The 19,619-nt window shown below is 41.4% G+C and overlaps 1 protein-coding gene across 2 annotated transcripts in view; it reads right to left on the reverse strand.

The window, feature by feature from the left end:
- Nucleotides 1-2,103: 2,103 nt before the first annotated feature.
- LOC142400821 (calcium/calmodulin-dependent protein kinase type IV) overlaps nt 2,104-19,619 on the reverse strand; it is a 38,238-nt gene continuing 20,722 nt past the window's right edge. For both annotated transcript variants that reach the window (XM_075486049.1, XM_075486048.1), the window contains 6 exons: nt 16,043-16,133; nt 13,997-14,071; nt 9,050-9,125; nt 7,412-7,538; nt 5,462-5,614; nt 2,104-3,918 (listed from right to left, as the gene is read on the reverse strand). In XM_075486049.1, the coding sequence (XP_075342164.1) occupies nt 3,406-3,918; nt 5,462-5,614; nt 7,412-7,538; nt 9,050-9,125; nt 13,997-14,071; nt 16,043-16,133 (1,035 nt within the window). In that variant the 3' untranslated portion in view covers nt 2,104-3,405. The remainder of the gene's footprint in view (nt 3,919-5,461; nt 5,615-7,411; nt 7,539-9,049; nt 9,126-13,996; nt 14,072-16,042; nt 16,134-19,619) is intronic.

Raw genomic sequence — 19,619 nt, forward strand, 5'->3', positions numbered from 1 at the left:
GTTTTTATGTAGAAGCCTCGCTCCACTGTCTGTTTCCTTGAATGACTTGCTGCTATCAGTTGTGTGTTTTGCCTTTAAGTGATATTTTAGACTGGAACTACTACGCTGAGAAGACAATTCAACTTGGCTGTAAATGCAGGAGTTTTTTAATTTTTTAATTTATTTTGCAATACGTGCTTTTCATCACCTGTAGCGGTGATGTTAGCTGCTAGTTTATCTTTATTTTATTACTCCATGCTTCGTGGTGTTTGCTGTAACTGTGTGAATGTGATGCATTCAGCAGACTTTTACAATAATAAAACCTGCGTTAATGCGCGATAAAATATATATCGGCGTTAAATAATTAGCGAATTAACGCGATAATAACGAGTTAACTCGCCCAGCCCTAATTTTAATAATCTTTAAATTAGTTTGAACAAGTACACAGCTATAGTTTACTCAGTTATACCCGCTGACTGAAAGATGCTCGCGTCTGTTTTCTCAAACTGAAGTTTGGACTGTCTTGGCCACCGTACGTTAGAGAAAAAATGTGTAATTTGGGTCCTCTTGTTTGTCTAATTGAATCATTTTCTCTCTTTATTCCATCTTGGAAGCCCCTGTACAAAAAAAAGAGGTAGAGCGTGTGGTTTCAGATCAGATGAAAGGTTTAAATTTAGTATTTGGGGGGGCTGAACACTGAATATATCTCCAGCCGAGCTGAGCAAAAAAGATGTCACTTGTCTAAAAATCAAACTACAGTATGTACAGTGCAAACAGGAGAGCATCGTCACTGCTGATAAAGTGTAAACAACACAACATTTTTACAAAGCTCACAAACACAGGTTACTTACCTGAACGCTACAAACTGGAGCTACACCATCTACTCATACAGCTGCGGAACCAAGTCTGCAGTCAACAGTAAAAAGTAGAAAGGATAAAAAAAACTTCCCATTTCTCCTCTTGAGTTTCACTGCAACATTAAAAGTCTGAAGCGTCTCAATGCACATGCTCCGAAAAACTGAAAGGGATGCTGAAGAAGAAGCCGAGAGAGAGGAGGCGACGCTGCTCTCCCCGTGTCCTTCATGCAGATGAACGCTGCGTAATTAAAGTTTAATAAGAAGCAATCAGTCTGCTCCGTCCTGAGCATTCGAGGAAGAGTTCACCTTCTTGTAGGAGAAGGGGAAGAAGAAGAGGAGGAAGAAGAAGAAGTCTCTGTCCCAGATCAAGACTTAGAAGGAAAGTTCAGCACTTTGAGAGAGAAAAAACAGGATTTCAGTCTCATGCTTGTTCAGTTTGGAGCTTAAATCCACCTGCCAGCAGACAGAAAATGTAAAATATCCGCCTGGTACTGTAAGGTAAACGGTTGGAACAACAGATTAAACAAAAATGGCGTGAATTAGAGAGTTGTGGTGCAATTCTACGCTAATTCGTATAACAGTGACATCTAGTGGTCAAGTTGGAGATAGCAACCATCTCAAATGTTATCCACCTACGAAACAATAAACTGCGTCTTTAACAGTCGGAGAAAACGGAAGCCCAGAGCGGATGTGGTACGTATAAACTTTTTTTTTTATGGTTTTCTCGAGATAACGAGTTAATTTACAGATGGTTTTCCAGATCAGGAGATGACTCTCTTTCCTTGAATGCTCTTGATCAGTTTCTCAGTTGTTCTTAAGGCCTTTCCAAGAACGGACTCAAGCTGAAAATGTCAGATTTTGGAGAACCCGACTTTGGAGATTTTGACTTCTGTCGAGGTCTAACAGGCTGAAACTGCAGTTTGTTTGTCTTGTAGAGATAACTTTCATATCAGCCCGCGTCCTTTAAGGAGACGGCCGGCTCGACTGCAGCTCAACAGGCGTTTACACCTAAAGTGATCCTGCTGATATCAATTTCATCAGTGACCAGCTGAGGGGACCAGGCCGTCTCCATGGTTACCGAACGAGATAAATAACTCGTTATCTCGAGAAAACGATAACGGCATGATTGGTGTGTGTTAAACCTGATTCCATTCTTCAGATGCTCGTCACACCAGCGGGATTTGCTTTGTGCGTTTTCACAAACGCTCCACATTCCATGTTTGATCCATAGGCTACTTTATTCAGTATTCAATGAAAGGGGGGGAAAAATGGGGAAAAACCTTTGCCAGAAATACATATAAACACATTATAAACGGGCGGACTGGGGAGAAAAAGTGGCCTCGAAAACCATCGGCAAATTAACTGGTTATCTCGAGAAAACCATCAGAAAAAAGTTTATACATAATCACGTCCGCTCTGGGCTTCCGTAGGAGAAAACAACCTACTTTGGTGTCATTTCCATCTGAGAGAAATCATTGATCAATTTAAACTAAATTGATGGATGGATTTTTATAATATGAAGGAAGGAAACTGATTCAATAAAAGATAATTGAAACATTCACCAGTGCTGGACCGAACCAAGCTAGCTTTGCACACTGGTAAACCACTCCAGCTTTCCTCTGGACACAAACATGAGAGTGAAATTCTCACTTTTAAACGTGCGTAATTCAACCGGTAACAAAATGTTGAACTTTCCCTTTAAAGTGGCAGTAAGGGGGTTGACGACCAAAAACCGAAGCTTCACATTTGGCCACCTTGTTGCAGACAAAGCTGTCATTACCCCCACGTTTACCTGGACCGATACAGTACAAACTTACACCCATAAATGTTTACAATCAGTCCACATCTGGAAGAGTCGGCAAGATGTAAATAACTCCCAGATAACGAGATGAAACTTCACTGGACTTTAACAGGAAGAACCATAACAAACTGCTGTCTGCGTTTATAAGTAGTCTGGAATATATTCATATCTGTTAAAGCAAAATATACTTTGAAAGACTTTATCACCCGCATGCTTTCATAGACATCTTTTTACAGGAATTTCTTGGGTCTCTGAGTACAACCGGGGCAGCAAGTGAGAAGCAAGTCACCCCCCCCCCCCCCCAGTTATGTGATTAAAACTCAGGTTGAAAAGGACCCCAAACGTCCATATACAGAGAACCTATTCTGCTCATTTCCAGCTCTACATTCATTCTGTGACACCAGGGGTTGCTTTACATGATTTACAGTTCTGGGAAATCTTTGTTTATCTTTTACTGCTCCTTTATTCTGATTCTAAGTTTATCTTCTGTCTGAAACAAGCTGTTTTTAGCTAAGACCCCTCCAAACAAACCCAAACAAACCATCACCGATAGGGCCACTGTTAAGCCTAAACGCAGAGCGACTGAACATGGAGTTTTGGTGAAATTGTGTAAATGTTAGCAGGGTGTTTCGGACACTTTTGTTTCCGGTGTGGTCCCAGAAAGTTGATTCTGATGTTAGTAAAGAGCTGATGGAAGGCTGAATTGTGTGATTTTCGTGGTGGTATGGACACTGACTCAGTATAGAGCAACTTAGCTCTGTCAAGGGATCACTGGCAGTGGGCGGTCTTACTGGTAGGCTCCACCCCAGCCGTGAAGCCGTTGCTGAGGTTGTTGGGACTGGATGGCGAGCCCATCGGGGGTGCGGCAGCGCCCCTAGGGGAAGGCTCTATGACAGAGTAGCTCTTCTGTGGCAGCCGGGGTTGGACCACCATTGTTTTGGGGATGACTGATGCCTGTCGGAGCCCGTCACCACGCAGCGGTGGTCGGACAGGATTGGTTCCAGTGGGCGTGACATCAGAGCTCGGCGGGTTGGGGCTGCGTGGAGGGGAGGGGTTGACGGCACTTTGGTCGGTGGGCTTGGATTCGACTTTCTGCGGCACCTGCTGGTCTTGGGTCGGGTCGTCTTTGTCTTCAGGGTTAGGCTCAGTGGAGTCGGGAGGCAGGTCCTGCTGCATGCTGCTCTGCCGGGAAGTCCCTGAGCCTGGGATCTCACAGCTGTCGGTCCGACGCCGCGAGCTCTCGTGCATCCGACTGGTGGCCACAACGGCCTTCATGGCAGCCTGTCGACACACACACACAAAATACCTGAGACATTTAGCCAAAACACAAGTTTTAATTGAGTTTTTAGCCCCATTTGGATTGGATTTAAATTCATGGAGGAGGTGCCATCTTTTTAGGAATGATCTACTGTAGTCGGGGAGCCAAAGTCTCAAAAGCTCAATAAAATGGGTTGAACCTGACATGGTCTGCCATACTTTTAATTTGTGTTTTTTATGTTCACTTTGACCCTAAGAAGCAAGGGTCTGCTCAGCTGGAAACATTAAGGAAAAAAATTGTGGCCATTTTAGTGTATGCATTGGCGTCAGTTGGGTATGGCAGCTGCCACACCTTGGCTCCAGGGGAAAATGTAAATGTTCATTTTTTTTTTTTTTTTTTTATGAATTTATGGAATTACTCTGTGTCCATTTGCATTGATTATTCTATTATTTAATACATATAAATGAACTACAAATGAAATTCTGAACAACACAATTAATTTATCTAAATATCATCTTCCCCAACACTTGTATCACCTTTTGAAATGTGGTGTCTCCCAGCCCCCCCTACGTCCCACGAGATGACGGAGCCTGGAGGTCAAAGCTGATGTTATTAGCGGGATTTGTTGTTTGCTAATTAATGTAAAATATGAAAAGGAAACAGAAAACTTTAGATTTATTTATCACTAAAAAAAAGGGGTCCAATGTTGCCTCAGCGGCGGAGGAAGGAGGACCAGGGAGTGAAGGCGGGATTCAGGCTGTTAACGAGGCTGTCCACTTTAGCACCTCCGCTACTAAAGCTAAAGCTAATGCTAACAGGGAGACGGAGACGAGTCCATTGTTATGTTAGTGGAGTGTGAGTGAGACTGCATTTGCACACAGATAAGCTACATAGCAGACTTTTGTGGTGATTATTTGCTGGGCATGTATATTTATTGATTGATACTGTAGTCATGTGACTATAGTGACCTCGCCATAACGTAGCTTTGGCTGAATTGACGCCGCTGAGTGTATGTACCCTTCATTTTTTGATAGAAAATTTTGGAAAATTACAATTTTCCACAAATCCTCAGTGGGTTGGGTAAGCTGTCAATAAATGCATTCCAGATGCACAGAACACATGTGGAGACAACATCAAATGAAAATATAACTCTTAAAATACATTTCTACATGATTTTGGCTCCATTTAATGCAAAGAAATCAGGCGTTCTTTTAACTTTTTTTCCAATATTTTCATCTTTACTTCATTGGCAATCAATTATTCCCCCAAATGATGACATCAGTCAATATGCCATTCTGTTCACCAAACAGTATACTCATTCCACAGAAAAAAATGAGAAAAATTCAACCAAAATCATTGGATCTGTGATGATTTCACTGCTCGGCCGAGTTGGCGATCAACAGGCTCAGAACCTCAATAGAATTTTAGCCTATTCTCAAAATTCCGAAAGACTTACTGGATATTTTAGCATCATGGCACACTGGTCTCTGTTTGTAGTGGGTGAGTCAGTTGTAATCTACTTTACCAAACAGAGGGAAAACCATTTTTCAGATGTCAGTGGCAAACCTTAAGTTTGCGTCGAGCATTGAACTCCTGTAGTTTCCTCTGGGTCGTGTCCATGTGGGAGAACCGGGCAGCTTTACCGAGCACCCAGGGGTGCTGAAGGGCCTCACGGACACTGAGGCGCTTGTGAGGGTCGAGGACGATCAGCTTACTGACCTGCAGGTGGACCAACAGGGAAAGGACTGTTTCAAATCAAGTACCCCAAAGTCCAAAGCCATTCAAATACAGTCCTGAGGCAAATGAGTCGGGCTCAAACCTAAGTTATTCCATCGTAAGTCCAAGTCTTAAGACATGTCTCAGAGTCATAGAGTACTGTGCAAGTCCTGATCCAGCCCTCAGACTTCCTCTTTATCTATTAAAGTGGTCCTGAGCAATAGTTCTCCAGGCTTTCTAAAGGTCTTTTAGAACAGGGGTCCCCAACCACCGGGTCGCGGACCGGTACCGGAATTCTTTCATTTCACTCGCTAGATTCTATACTTGGAAACTGCATAGATTGCATTATAGGAGGCCGATTGTGCACGTTTATTTTTTTCAATGATGACTGTCTGTCTGTCATCATATCCTAATTTGTAAAAGCATCTGCTAAATGTAATGTCTGTTGAACGTAAAGTACAAAAAAAAAAAAAAAAAAAGGTACCCCCCCCCCCCCCCCCCCCCCCCCCCCCCCCCCGACCGGGCCGCAGGAAAAAATTGCAGAACCAAACCGGTCCTTGGTGCTGAAAAGGTTGGGGACCCCTGTTTTAGAAGGTCTATTTAGATCACTGGAGATCCACGTATATCCATATAACGGGAGAGACAATACAGCCTCTAAATAAGGCATTATCTGTCTTTATTTCACCAATACTTTAAGACCAATGAATGAATTAACGCGTAATATTGCACTGTTAGCTCAGAGCTGCCGTGTTGTTGTTATCGGGGGGCTTATAGGAAGCTTTCTACACACGCGTCTACTGATGTCATCACTTAAGCTCTAAACTCTGTAAACTTTAGCAACATTTGAAACATTTTCAGGTGAGAAAGTAGTCGTTTAGATCCCCAACGTGTTGAAAACCTGACAAAATACCGGCTATTTACAATTTTGTTCCCACGAATTCGGCGCTACTAAAGCTAGCCGCAGTGAGCAACGCACTTCTGGTTATTTTCACAAAAATAAAATACCCGTTGCCTTTTATCGTAGGGAAAGCCATTACGATACAATCGGTGCTTTTGTTTTGAAAACAGGAAGTGAACCTACCCTCGTTGTAGCTAGCTTGAAACTGCCGTTTTGACAGGAAATGACGATCGGCGACGTCACGTTACGTTGCATCTTGGGTAGTTTGAGTATGAGTAGTAACCTCATGATGCATACCCAACATTTCAGAGAATCTAGTATGCATCCGGGAACTTCTCGCTGACTCAAACTCGTATACTAACTGGACAGAAGATGAGTGAAAAAGCAGAAAATGCCCAAAGAAAAACTTAGAAAGACCGTCAGAAAGCTGGATCAAGAACTATTGATCAAGACCGCTTTAAAAGATTCTAAGAAAGTCTGAAAATATGAGGAAATGGGGGCTGGATTGGGACTTTTTCACGGTACCGTACAATCCAGACCATTGGCGATTTAGTCCAGGTCCTGTCCCAAAGAACCGAAGGAAGAGGACGATCAAGATTCAAGAAAAGTCAATGAGTGATACTACTTCAACTACTTCAATCAATTTTAAGTAATTTGAGACGAGATTAAGCTTCTTTTCCTCTTAAAAACAACTCAACCAGTTCAGGAAAAGAGGAGTCGACAACGAGACTAACATGAAGTAGATCAAGTCAGGACCTTTTAGATTCAAATCGAAGAGATTGAATCATGAGGATTGTCTGTGCGAGGACTCTTTTAAGCTTTCTCCCCCGATCAACTCTAAAGTCCCATCCATATTCAGTTTAACTTTAGTTTGAAAACGCCAGGGCATTAGTATAGCTCACCAGATCCTTAGCATTGAGAGAGACCTCATCCCACCACGGAGACACAAACTCGTAGTCGCAGTTGAGGATGCGGCTGTACATGTACTGATCCCCCCTCGGGTCGAAGAAGGGCTCAAACCCGCAGAGTCTTTGGAAACAGTAAGAGACACTCAGATTAATAACTCAGCTCATCTTAAAAACATTTTCAGTGACACCAATGATCCCAACCGTGCTAATAATTAGCGACCAATCTGTTGGGGAGTCTTAAAATTAAAGCAAGTATGAAAATAAAAAGAAACTAGGGCTGGGCAACGATTAAATTGTTTAATCTAATTAATCACATGATTTCCCTGATTAATCACGATTAATCGCATTTGTTCGCAGAATCCAAAAATGAATCCAAAAGTAGTGTATAGCTTTTAGCATTTAGCTTTATTTTAAATGTGCTGCCATATGAATGAAAGTGCCATAACATTTGTTGTGCAAACACACTTTTAACATCAGCATCTTTCTGTAGTTTTTATGTAGAAGCCTCGCTCCACTGTCTGTTTCCTTGAATGACTTGCTGCTATCAGTTGTGTGTTTTGCCTTTAAGTGATATTTTAACTGGAACTACTACGCTGAGAAGACAATTCAACTTGGAAGTGTTTACAGATGACTTTGGTTCTGTCGACTCCGCCGTCTGGAAGAACTTTAAAATGAAAATGGCCGAGTAAAAGTTCCGTACCCTTCTCCATGTTTGGTGGATCCGCCGATTACTTTCTTTTCCTGTTCCACAGCAGACAGCAACAGACTTTTACAAAATAAAAGCCTGTGAGCAACATACTTTTAAAATAATAAAAGCCTGTGAGCAGCAGACTTTTACAAAATAAAAGCCTGTGAGCAGCAGACTTTTACAAAATAAAAGCCTGTGAGCAACAGACTTTTAAAATAATAAAAGCCTGTGAGCAACAGACTTTTACAAAATAAAAGCCTGTGAGCAACAGACTTTTACAAAATAAAAGCCTGTGAGCAACAGACTTTTACAAAATAAAAGCCTGTGAGCAACAGACTTTTACAAAATAAAAGCCTGTGAGCAACAGACTTTTAAAATAATAAAAGCCTGTGAGCAACAGACTTTTACAAAATAAAAGCCTGTGAGCAACAGACTTTTACTAAATAAAAGCCTGTGAGCAACAGACTTTTACAGAATAAAAGCCTGTGAGCAACAGACTTTTACAGAATAAAAGCCTGTGAGCAACAGACTTTTACAATAATAACATTTATTTAAAAACCTGCGTTAATGCGCGATAAAATAGTTATCGGCGTTAGATAATAACGAGTTAGCTCGCCCAGCCCTAGAAGAAACCAAAAGTAAAGATGAGAGGGTAAAATGTAAATGATGCCCATTCATTTCTGGAGAAACCAGAGAAGTCTGTCATTATGGTCTAATGCTGCTCCAAACCCATTTGAAGGCACCATTAACATAAAGACGGGATGCAGTGGTTCACATTGTGTCGCCGCCTTTAACGGCTGTTATGAGGCAGATGGAAGGCTGATGAGAATCTGATGGGAATGAGTCGATAATGAATCGGTTAAGTGTGTGTGCGTTTCTGTGTGTGTGTGTGTGTGTGTGTGTGTGTGTGGATGCTCGGGCTGGCAGAGTGTAAACGGACTCACAGGATGTAGAGGATGACGCCCACCGACCACATGTCCACCTCGGGGCCGTAGGCATTTCCCCGCAGGATCTCTGGAGCTGCAGGCAGAGGAGGCGGTTAGCTGCCAGATGGCTGACCGAGAGGGCTGAGAAATCCCACAGAGCAGCGGCTGCACTGAATGCATCGCTGCCCACCTCCGGATGAGACAGTGAACACGCCGTTACACTGGTACTACACAGAATACTGCTGGTACTACACATAATACTGCTGGTACTACACACAATACTGCTGGTACTACACACAATACTGCTGGTACTACACACAATACTGCTGGTACTACACATAATACTGCTGGTACTACACACAATACTGCTGGTACTACACACAATACTGCTGGTACTACACACAATACTGCTGGTACTACACAAAATACTGCTGGTACTACTCAGAATACTGCTGGTACTACACATAATACTGCTGGTACTACACACAATACTGCTGGTACTACACATAATACTGCTGGTACTACACACAATACTGCTGGTACTACACAGAATACTGCTGGTACTACACACAATACTGCTGGTACTACACATAATACTGCTGATACTACACAGAATACTGCTGGTACTACACACAATACTGCTGGTACTACACACAATACTGCTGGTACTACACAAAATACTGCTGGTACTACACAGAATACTGCTGGTACTACACACAATACTGCTGGTACTACACATAATACTGCTGATACTACACAGAATACTGCTGGTACTACACACAATACTGCTGGTACTACACACAATACTGCTGATACTACACAGAATACTGCTGGTACTACACACAATACTGCTGGTACTACACACAATACTGCTGGTACTACACAGAATACTGCTGGTACTACACAAAATACTGCTGGTACTACACAGAATACTGCTGGTACTACACAGAATACTGCTGGTACTACACAGAATACTGCTGGTACTACACACAATACTGCTGGTACTACACACAATACTGCTGGTACTACACAGAATACTGCTGGTACTACACAAAATACTGCTGGTACTACACACAATACTGCTGGTACTACACAGAATACTGCTGGTACTACACAGAATACTGCTGGTACTACACACAATACTGCTGGTACTACACACAATACTGCTGGTACTACACAGAATACTGCTGGTACTACACAAAATACTGCTGGTACTACACACAATACTGCTGGTACTACACAGAATACTGCTGGTACTACACAGAATACTGCTGGTACTACACACAATACTGCTGGTACTACACAAAATACTGCTGGTACTACTCAGAATACTGCTGGTACTACACAGAATACTGCTGGTACTACACAAAATACTGCTGGTACTACACAGAATACTGCTGGTACTACACAGAATACTGCTGGTACTACACAGAATACTGCTGGTACTACACACAATACTGCTGGTACTACACAGAATACTGCTGGTACTACACACAATACTGCTGGTACTACACAGAATACTGCTGGTACTACACAAAATACTGCTGGCACTACACACAATACTGCTGGTACTACACACAATACTGCTGATACTACACACAATACTGCTGGTACTACACACAATACTGCTGGTACTACACAGAATACTGCTGGTACTACACACAATACTGCTGGTACTACACAGAATACTGCTGGTACTACACAAAATACTGCTGGTACTACACAGAATACTGCTGGTACTACACACAATACTGCTGGTACTACACAGAATACTGCTGGTACTACTCAGAATACTGCTGGTACTACACACAATACTGCTGGTACTACACACAATACTGCTGGTACTACACAGAATACTGCTGGTACTACACACAATACTGCTGGTACTACACACAATACTGCTGGTACTACACACAATACTGCTGATACTACACACAATACTGCTGGTACTACACAGAATACTGCTGGTACTACACAGAATACTGCTGATACTACACAGAATACTGCTGGTACTACACAAAATACTGCTGGTACTACTCAGAATACTGCTGGTACTACACAGAATACTGCTGGTACTACACAAAATACTGCTGGCATTACACAGAATACTGCTGGTACTACACAGAATACTGCTGGTACTACACAGAATACTGCTGGTAATACACAGAATACTGCTGGTACTACACACAATACTGCTGATACTACACAGAATACTGCTGGCACTACACAGAATACTGCTGGTACTACACAGAATACTGCTGGTACTACACAGAATACTGCTGGTACTACACAGAATACTACTGATACTTTACTGCATACTGCAATTTTGGGTCAAATTGATTGAGATATATGTGAGTAAAAATGAATATAAATATGAACGAATTTATAAATGTATATATAATTAATATAAATATAAAAATGTGACACATAAATAAATGTATAAAGGTATATAAATATACATACATTTGTAAATATATTTTCGAGATTTTAAAATAAATATGCTTGACTTTGTGTGTGCAGTCTGGCAGTCTGCATTTTTTGCTCTCGTGTCCATGGCGTAATTTTGACACACTCCTACTGTGCTGCAAGATAAACAAACAAATGCATGCCGATTTGAATGTGAACAGCGGCACAGCCCTCTATTCACGGAGCATCCACCAGATGGCAGTGTGCAAGGCACAGGGCAATGGCAGTGCCTGGCAGTCCAAGACAGAGGCTTTGGACGATCAATATGGAGTCGACAAGTGGAACAACTGGATGGGTATGACTTGCAGTTTAATCATTTATGACTTTTCCTAAATCCCTTTGGCTAGGCAGAATGAAAGGTAAAATGTATTAAACTTATTAGTCCAGGGTATTCTTCATTAAGACTGGTCTGGAGCTAGCATTGACGTAGATAGAATCAGAGTAGATAGAACCTAGAGAATCTTTGATAGATTCCGATTCAGGTTCTAGGTCAGTGGGAGAAATATGGGGGAAATTTTGAAGATTCTCTAGGTTCAATTTGCTGATACTACACCAATTACTACTAATACTACACCACATACTACTGATACCCCTCTACGTACTGCTGATACTACACCACATACTACTGATACCCCTCTACATACTGCTGATACTACACCACATACTACTGATACCCCTCTACGTACTGCTGATACTACACCACATACTACTGATACCCCTCTACATACTGCTGATACTACACCACATTCTACTGATACCCCTCTACATACTGCTGATACTACACCACATACTACTGATACCCCTCTACATACTGCTGATACTACACCACATACTACTGATACCCCTCTACATACTGCTGATACTACACCACATACTACTGATACCCCTCTACATACTGCTGATACTACACCACATACTACTGATACCCCTCTACGTACTGCTGATACTACACCACATACTACTGATACCCCTCTACATACTGCTGATACTACACCACATTCTACTGATACCCCTCTACATACTGCTGATACTACACCACATACTACTGATACCCCTCTACATACTGCTGATACTACACCATATACTACTGATACCCCTCTACATACTGCTGATACTACACCACATACTACTGATACCCCTCTACGTACTGCTGATACTACACCACATACTACTGATACCCCTCTACATACTGCTGATACTACACCACATACTACTGATACCCCTCTACATACTGCTGATACTACACCACATACTACCGATACCCCTCTACATACTGCTGATACTACACCACATACTACTGATACCCCTCTACATAGTACTGCTGATAGTACTACACAGCTAACACTAATACTACAACAGTTACTACTGATACCATTAGTACTTTCTTATTCCCTTTTTTGGGGGATAAATAAAGTATTAATAAAGTATTATTCAATACTAAACTGCACACTACTGATACTACACCACATACTACTGATACCCCTCTACGTAGTACTGATACTACACCACATACTACTGATACCCCTCTACGTACTGCTGATACTACACCACATACTACTGATACCCCTCTACGTACTGCTGATACTACACCACATACTACTGATACCCCTCTACGTACTGCTGATACTACACCACATACTACTGATACCCCTCTACATAGTACTGCTGATAGTACTACACAGCTAACACTAATACTACAACAGTTACTACTGATACCATTAGTACTTTCATATTCCCTTTTTTGGGGGGATAAATAAAGTATTAATAAAGTATTATTCAATACTAAACAGCACACTACTGATACTACACCAATTACTACTGATACTACACCAATTACTACTGATACTACACCACATACTACTACATAGTATTGCTGATAGTACTACACAGCTAACACTAATACTACAACAGTTACTACTGATACCATTAATACTTTCTTATTCCCTTTTTTGGGGGATAAATAAAGTATTAATTAAGTATTATTCAATACTAAACAGCACACTACTGATACTACACCAATTTGCTGATACTACACCAATTACTACTGATAACCCTCTACATACTGCTGATAGTACTTCACAGCTAACACCAATACTACAACAGTTACTACTGATACCATTAATACTTTCTTATTCCCTTTTTTGGGGGGATAATACTGATACTGCACCAATTACTTCTGATACTACACCAATTACTACTGATACTACATTATCTACCACTAATAATTGTTATGCTACCAGTTTTACTAGTGTTACTCATGCTACTAATACTACACTATCTGCTACTGATATTACTGATAAAGCACCACATGCTGACACTACTACTCATGTATCACTGATACTATTACTACGCAACAAATACTACATTGAAAACCCTCTAAACATAACCCTCCTGCCATCCCCAGCAGTGTAGTTGTATCCCCTGATTCGCTGCACCTGAAGGGGCTGCTACACCACCTTCTCCTGCCCCACATGGAGCTGCTAACTTCACTTTACTCACCGCAGTACCCTGGAGTACCGCAGACGGTCTTCATGGTCACCTGGTCATCGACGATTTTGGAAAGACCAAAGTCGGCTGTGGGAGAGGAGAACATTTCTTTAGCGGCGCCGAACTGAGAGGTGTTTCAAACTTGATGTGAGTTTCTATTTCGAGACGTGTGAGGGGGTGAAGCTGTGGAGGTGGAGGAGAATGTGTTTCTCTGCGGGAGGCTCTGTGAACCAGAGGAAGCTGTCGGCGGATAGGACTCTCACTCCTCCATCTGTAGTGGTTAGCCAGGGGCTCAGCGGCCATCTGGAGGCAGAGAGGCTTCTCCGGAAACAATGAGCCAACAAAGAGCTGAAGCCGAGGCTCTGTTCCTCGTATAGATTAAACAGAGACGCCGTGTTTGTGTTGAGTTTTTAAGTAAAATATGTGAACACGACTACTGGAACTAACAAAGTGCATTCAGATTGACTTTGAGTCTAAATTTAAAAGTAAGTGGGGTAGATTCACAGGTTTGGCATAAACAGGAACTCTAAGTGTTGGTGGTCAGAAAACAACCAGCTGTGGATGAAAGTGGCCTGCGTTCCGCTTAGGGTTGCCAACTCCCCAAAAAATAAATAAGGGAGACCTAAATGGCAGGGCCGGCCGACCCGATTGCCTTCACCCGGTAAATTTTTTTAAGCCCCTTTTTTTTTTTTTTGTGAGTAAAAACGTTTTTTTTTAACTATTTGACTCGAACCTGAATTGAATTCGATGCATATTTTTGAGCGACATGAACACATGGAAAACAAATTATTATCCAGCAATTCACTTAAATACAAAATAACAAAATTAACTGAACAAAATAAGTATCTAAGTCTGTAGAAAACTTTCTGTTTGCTTTCTGTCTTCCGCCATCTTCTACACGAGCAACAGTACCTCCTCGACCAATGGGACGAGTGTATTCTGCATCGTCATACTTGTGTGTGAATATGCTGTCAGCTCATTGGTCACAGAGCAGGACAAGTTTACCGTACATTTTCATATAAAGCCCCCTGTTATTCATTTCAATTGGCATGATACTGACTAGTTTTAGACTCTCACAGTCAGGGATGCAGCGATACCACTTTTGTTTTTCAAACCGATACGATACAGATACTTGGATCTGAGTACCGATGCCGATACTTCTACCACAAAACAAATGCAATGAATTGGAAGACTCACAAGGTTTCGGTCTCACTAGCCTAACCACACTGTTCCCGAGCCGCCAATCTAAAAGAAATACAACAAAAAACAAGCCACCCTCTGATCGTGGTCTTCATGCAATAAATTGGTATCGGTTAACTTTAACGAGTATATTAGAATATTATCGGCCTGAATACTAGAATAGAATAGAATATTAAAATATCTATACTAGAATAGTATCGGTGAATCCCTACTCAGTAATACGGGACAAAGTGCGGGACGGGTGCTTTTGTTTTTGTTTCTAAATACGGTATGATTCCATTTTTCAAGGGATGGTTGGCAACCCTAGTTCTGCTGTATCTGGGCTTGAAATACTTATCAGAAGTTTCTAATCCCAGATACTGCTGAACATGATTGTTTCACTAGCCTAACCACACTGTTCCCGAGCCGCCAATCTAAAAAAAAAATACAACAAAAATGACAAGCCACCCTCTAGCTGTGGTCTTCATGCAATAAATTGGTATCGGTTCATGGTATCGGGGAAATTTAACGAGTACGAGTATATTAGAATAGTATCGGGTATCAGTGCATCCCTACTCACAGTAATACGGGACAAAGTGCGTCCCCTTTCAGCTCAATATGGGACGGGTGCTTTTGTTTTTGTTTCTAAATACGGTACGATTCCGTTTTTCAAGGGACGGTTGGCAACCCTAGTTCCGCTGTATCCGGGCTTGAAAAACCTATCAGAAGTTTCTAATCCCAGATACTGCCGAACATGATTGTTTGAGTTCTTCCAGGATCTTATTTCCTTATTACCTTTAGACCACAGAGGAAGAAGTACAGGGGATAAAAGTACTGGGTGCTCTTGGTAAGAAATGCAGGTAAAAGTGAATGATTTACCGATCTTCAGCGGAGCGTCCAGCGACAGGTCAGCGTACAGCAAGTTCTCCGGTTTGAGGTCACGGTGAACAACGCCGTTCTCGTGTAAATACTGAAAAACAAGAAAAAAAAACAGCTGCTTCACTTCTGGAACACACAGATAAATGAGGCTTTTGTTTCTGCATCCTGAGAAAAGTACTCTGGATGGTGCTTCAGCGGAATAAACTGCAGCATTGGATCCAGGTTCGACAGCCCAACGCCCACATGTGAGATTAACCGGTGCCTCTAAATGTGACGGCTGTTTCCTGTCGATATATTTCTGTAACAGAACAAAAAGGAGCTTTTTTTATCACTACAGGTTCAGAACAAGCAGGGGAACCCATAAAGGTGCAGTTCCTCTACCTCGGCTCACTTTCATAGTGTTTACGGTTGAGCTGCAGTTACAGCTGGACTGGATCGTGTAATGATGCCTTTATCCCAGTAAATGATCACACGCTCGGGGGAAACATTCGAGTGTCGTGACCTCCCAAACCGAAGTCATCCGGCTCATTAATTACATCATGGACCGAAAGAACCAATTTGGCTGGTGGCGGATTGGTACCATGTCAAGCGTTAAATCGGCCATCTTTGCAGCTCTTTACATTTAATTTGTGCTGTTTGCTTTACTGTTTAAATCAAACACATGCTATCCATGGGTGTAGTTGGCGTACAACAAGCGGAGCAGCAGAGCAGCAGAGCTAACGAGCTAATGGAGTTCAGAGGTGGATGGGTTGGGCTCATTAAATGTGAAAAGAGAGAATGAGTTAAATTTTTGGATCAAAGTCTTTGCTAACTTCTAGAGCTGGGCAAGTTAACTCGTTATTATCGCGTTTACTCATTAATTATTTAACGCCGATAAATGTTTTATCATGCATTAACGCATGTTTTATTTATTTATTTTTTTTAATTACAAAAATTTTTACAAAATCTTTTTTTGGGGGGAATTTTGTGCCTTTAATGGACAGGAAGCAGGGAGAAAGAAGGGGAACAACACGCAGCACAGGGCCGTCCGATGCGGGACTCGAACCGGGGCCAGCTGCAGCGAGGACTATAGCCTCTGTACATGGGGCGCCTGCTCAACCCACTACGCCGCCGACCCCCTCTGTTTTATTATTTATGTTATTATTGTAAAAGTCTGCTGCTGTCTGCTGCGGAACAGGAAAAGAAAGTAATCGGCGGATCCACCAAACATGGAGAAGGGTACGGAACTTTTACTCGGCCATTTTCATTTTAAAGTTCTTCCAGACGGCGGAGTCGACAGAACCAAAGTCATCTGTAAACACTGCCAAGTTGAATTGTCTTCTCAGCGTAGTAGTTCCAGTCTAAAATATCACTTAAAGGCAAAACACACAACTGATAGCAGCAAGTCATTCAAGGAAACAGACAGTGGAGCGAGGCTTCTACATAAAAACTACAGAAAGATGCTGATGTTAAAAGTGTGTTTGCACAACAAATGTTATGGCACTTTCATTCATATGGCAGCACATTTAAAATAAAGCTAAATGCTAAAGGCTATTAACTACTTTTGGATTCATTTTTGGATTCTGCGTACAAATGCGATTAATCGTGATTAATCAGGGAAATCATGTGATTAATTAGATTAAACATTTTAATCGTTGCCCAGCCCTAATAATTTCTTGTTTTTTCCACAGATTGAAACATAAGCTCGTCTTTAAAGTTAGCCTCCAGGTTCAGGTGAGAGAGATCAAAATCTGGCTGCATCCATCCAAACGACCTCATATGAAGTTAGAATAATGTTGTTAAATGATACGGATCAATTATACAGATTATTAGATTATACATGATCTGGTTTTTATGTTTGGTTGGCAGCACAGAGCGGGAGGAAGGGAGGATGGAGCAGGTTTCCCCTCATTTACCAAAGATTTTAAATAACAAAGTTAATAAAACTGTATTATTAGTTTTATTAATCATCTGAATTAAGGAACCACAGTTCAGTAAATTCAGATTTTTAGATAAGACGGAGAAAGAGGACAGATGGAGAGGATGGAGAGGCAGAGAAAAACAAAACAGAAGGAAAAACCGGAGCCGTTTTCTTTGTCTAAAAATTTGATTTTTTTTTTATTAACATCGATACTTGAAGCCTGATTTTCTGCAGCTGGTGTTTCACCTCCTGGAACATCTCATGAATTCATCTGTGTCTGTCTGACTGTGAAAAGCTTAAATCGGGTTGTTTTCAAGCTAAAACAATGTGACAGAACAAACTACAGGAGGTGAGACTCAGAGAAAAGCCTTCAGGTGGAGGTGGAGGGTCTGAGGAGTGAGGGGCAACAACCAAGGACGATTCATGGGAACAAGCGTTTGTTGGTGAAAGGATGTCTTTAACCCTCAAACCTGATTTAAAACACAACTTAGTTTTAAAAAAATTAAAAATCCCTAAAAATCAATGTTGGTGCTGATCATTGACATATCCCAGACGATAATTATCCCCGCTCAATAATTCCACTTTGCATTCTATATATTGAAAATACTGGCACCTAAAGGCTTCAAATTTGGGCTAAAAATTTCAAATTGGCATCTAAATGATTACATTTTTTAAAATAATTGAAAACTTGGTAGTTCAGAACTGAAGTGGAATAAAAGATTTATGAAAAAAATATTAATATATGATGTTTTTAGATCATTTTAAAAACATCTACAAGGGTAGAGAAAATAGGGCCAAGCGATTGTGAGGTCTGACTTTTTCCTGGAGAACGACTTTGTGATGCAAATGTATTACTCTGTTGAACGCATATTGTTTTGAGAAGCAAAACGCTTTATTTTTTAAACCCCAGCCAACTAGCCGGACTACCTTCATCAACACCAAAACGAGGCTGGAACTCTGCTCACAGGACGCAGCAGGGGGTAAGAAGATGTTCATAAATGATGTTGCTGATATGGGATGTCATACAGCTTCATGTCAGAAGAGGCGAACTGTCCCTTTAAACTGAGGTCAGACTCAGAGTAGATGGCAGTTTTTGAGATTAACTTTGGTCACTGACCTGTTGACAGTTAACTTAAGTAGCTCTGATATTTCCCTGTCTTTTTAAACCGTGTTGTTTCCCACATTTAAAGAAAACTAAAATAAATTGTCTCTAAATTCGACCATTTTCCCAATCACAGACGTATGAAACATCTCTTCTGTCATCACGTCGCTTCACATGGAAACATGTTGCTGTGTTCAGGGCTGCAGATTAACATCACAAACACACATCTGATGCAACACATACAATCTCACTGTAATCCCAACACACATGCATATAAACACTGGTATACACACACGTAAACATGCATAGATAAACAGGCGTATGTTTTTCTTCTTGTTAAATGTAGGTCAGCTGTGGTCAGTGTTTGTGTTGGGTTGTGTGTGTGTTTGTTAATCCTCTCTGGTTTTAATCTGTTCAGCAGCAGGATGGAAGCTGCTGTTACATAAGAGAGCTGCAGTCCACATGTGGAGCAACTCTGCTGCCAGCAACACCTGCAACTAAACCAACTGCACAAACAACTAAGTTTCCTTTTCTAATACATTTACTGTTTCTTTCTTTTAGGGTTGACCTTTTTT

This window comes from Odontesthes bonariensis, chromosome 15, assembly GCF_027942865.1.
Source record: "Odontesthes bonariensis isolate fOdoBon6 chromosome 15, fOdoBon6.hap1, whole genome shotgun sequence".
Taxonomy (NCBI): Eukaryota; Metazoa; Chordata; class Actinopteri; order Atheriniformes; family Atherinopsidae; genus Odontesthes; species Odontesthes bonariensis.